Source organism: Triticum aestivum, chromosome 6B, assembly GCF_018294505.1.
Source record: "Triticum aestivum cultivar Chinese Spring chromosome 6B, IWGSC CS RefSeq v2.1, whole genome shotgun sequence".
Lineage (NCBI taxonomy): Eukaryota > Viridiplantae > Streptophyta > Magnoliopsida > Poales > Poaceae > Triticum > Triticum aestivum.
Window position 1 is genome coordinate 48076459 of NC_057810.1, and position 2316 is coordinate 48078774.

Consider the following 2316-nt stretch of genomic DNA (forward strand, 5'->3'; position numbering starts at 1 on the left):
ATTACAGACACCTCGTAGTTGACCGATACACCATACCACAGAAATATTAGTGTTGGAAACACTGAAATGAATCTAGAAAATATGTGAGCACCCATGCAACTCTAGAACTTAAACCCGGTGTATCAGTTCCATCACAAGAAATATAACTATCTAAACTATACTTAGGGCCTCTTTGATTCATAGGATTTTGAAAATATAGGAATAGGAAAAGTATAGGGTTGGAGTGGCATGCCCACTTGAATCCTATAAGATTAACAATGAGTGTTTGATGCCACAGGAAAAACAAAGGAATTGTAAAAAGTGATTGGAGTGGATGTTAGATATCCTATGAAATGTAGTACAAAAGATTCCATATGAAAAATTCCAAAGGATCCAATCCTATGAATCAAAGGACAAACATAGAAAAAATACTAAGAGTTTCAATCCTCCAGAAATCCTATAAAAATTCCTTCGAATCAAAGGAGCCCTTAGTTTGCAATTTTAATTTGAACTTTAACCGAAGCAGCACATGCGACACATTGAAAATAATAACATGTGAACCAAATATCAAATCAGTACAAACAGAAATACTCAATTGTGGGAATCACCAAAAGTAAAACACAAACATCATAGGGACCGATGCGAAATAGCAAAGGTAAACTTATGCCAACTTTCCCTGAAAAGTTATAAAGCGTCCAACTATAACTAGAATGAATATCAATCTCGATCGATCCATTTCACCTGCGCCTCAGAGCTGTGACTGATGTCGTCCCTGTTGTCATGGACCCGGAAGCCGGTCATTATCAGATAGGCCAACTGCATGCCACACCACAACATATATAAATAAAGAGATTCAATCATCCATCGAATAGAGTGTACTATGTGTTTGCTTTGGCGTCTGATCCGGCCATACATAGCAGATGCCGCAGTCGGCGACGGGGATGGAGACGTGGTTGTCACTGCTCGGCCGGGCCAACGTGTTGTTGTCGAGGTTGGCTACCACGGCGCGTACCGCCCGCTCCAAGAGGTTCTCGGCTGTGGTCACGGGCTCCGGCGAGGGCAGGCGCCTTCTGCAGAAAAGAAAAAAACACGCGTACGGGAGGGACTCAGATCTGCTGTATACATGCTCGAGAAATTAAGCTAAGCTTTAGTGTCAGTGCGGTGTGTGCTTACCCGGTGGACATGAGGTCGAGGCTGCCGTACTCCATCTCGACCTCGCCCGCCGTCGGGAGTTGGTGCTGCTCAGTGGCCATGGGATGATGGATCGAAGTGAAGAGCAGTCCTGTCTTGTGCCCGGGGGTAGGAGGAGGGAGGGGGAAGAGTGTTGTGCCGATCGGCTGGAGGGAAGGGTGGATGGAGCTTTTATAGGCGGGCTGGGGGCTAGCTAGCACCCCCACTGCACCGTGAACAGTGCACCGACAGTGCACTGTACACGATGAACGTGGTCTGGACGCACAGGCAATAGCTCACCCGTCCATCGTGGCTCACACGTCTGTTGGATGGATGGATGCGATAATGTGGCTGGGCCACTCGTGGGTGGCTAATGTGTGTACTATAGAGACAGGAAGCGCGTGGTGGGTAGCGGGCCACTCGTGGGTGGCTAATGTGTACTACTCTCTCTGACTGGGTATGTGCACCGCTCAGGTATGTGCACCGCTCGAGGGGAATGTCCCTCCGCATGAGGCAGATGCATTACAACAAATGTAATTTCCGCCTAGCCTCCATAGACCTATAGTGCACAACAGCGGGGGCAGTGTATAAATACCTTTCATCTTGATGATTCGACGTAAGTCTCCAAAGAAGTATAAATACAACAGCGGGAATATACAATTTTGCTGTATTTCTCTACTGTTTCCCCTCTCTTACAAATGCATTCAGACTTCGTGGTATCAAAGCTTACATTCATGATAATCCTGATGTGGATGCTGCAAGTGGGGTGCCTAGGAAAGAAAGTGAGAAATATTGCAAATCTCTGCCAAGCTTGATTGGAGACTTTTTCCTGGATGCTTTAAGCCCACACTCGACGTCTGGTCTAGGACAACTAGGATACATCCCATCACCATGTGACTCTAATATACTTGATGTATTAAATCTATCATCATCCTTGCCATCACTTTCCACACTAGTAGAAAAAGGCTCATTTGTCCCGGTTCATGAGGCCCATTTGTCCCAGTTGTCGAACCGGGACTAAAGGGTCGGTACTAGAAGCCAACACGTTTAGTCCCGGTTCGCCAAGGAACCGGGACAGATGGGGCTCCACGTGGCCGCTGCGGCTTGCCCAGGCAGGAGGCCCTTTTGTCCCGGTTGCTGCCATCAACCGGGACCAAAAGGCTTCCA

The 2316-nt window shown here is 47.3% G+C and overlaps 1 protein-coding gene across 1 annotated transcript; it reads right to left on the reverse strand.

Moving 5' to 3' along the window:
• Positions 1–468: 468 nt before the first annotated feature.
• LOC123133407 (uncharacterized) lies at positions 469–1367 on the reverse strand. The gene is made up of 3 exons (XM_044552907.1): positions 1153–1367; positions 893–1049; positions 469–795 (listed from the first exon to the last, which is right to left on the reverse strand). The coding sequence occupies exons 1-3, from the start codon at positions 1230–1232 to the stop codon at positions 697–699; spliced, it is 336 nt and encodes a 111-aa protein (XP_044408842.1). The 5' UTR covers positions 1233–1367; the 3' UTR covers positions 469–696.
• Positions 1368–2316: the final 949 nt, after the last annotated feature.

Excerpts from the sequence above, each read along its gene's own strand:
- LOC123133407 (XM_044552907.1), bottom strand. The coding sequence starts at position 1,232 with ATGGCCACTGAGCAGCACCAACTCCCGACGGCGGGCGAGGTCGAGATG. Across the intron at positions 1,050-1,152 it reads CTCGACCTCATGTCCACCGG|AAGGCGCCTGCCCTCGCCGG; the intron begins GTAAGCACACAC and ends TCTTTTCTGCAG. Across the intron at positions 796-892 it reads CCGACTGCGGCATCTGCTAT|TTGGCCTATCTGATAATGAC; the intron begins GTATGGCCGGAT and ends TGTGGCATGCAG.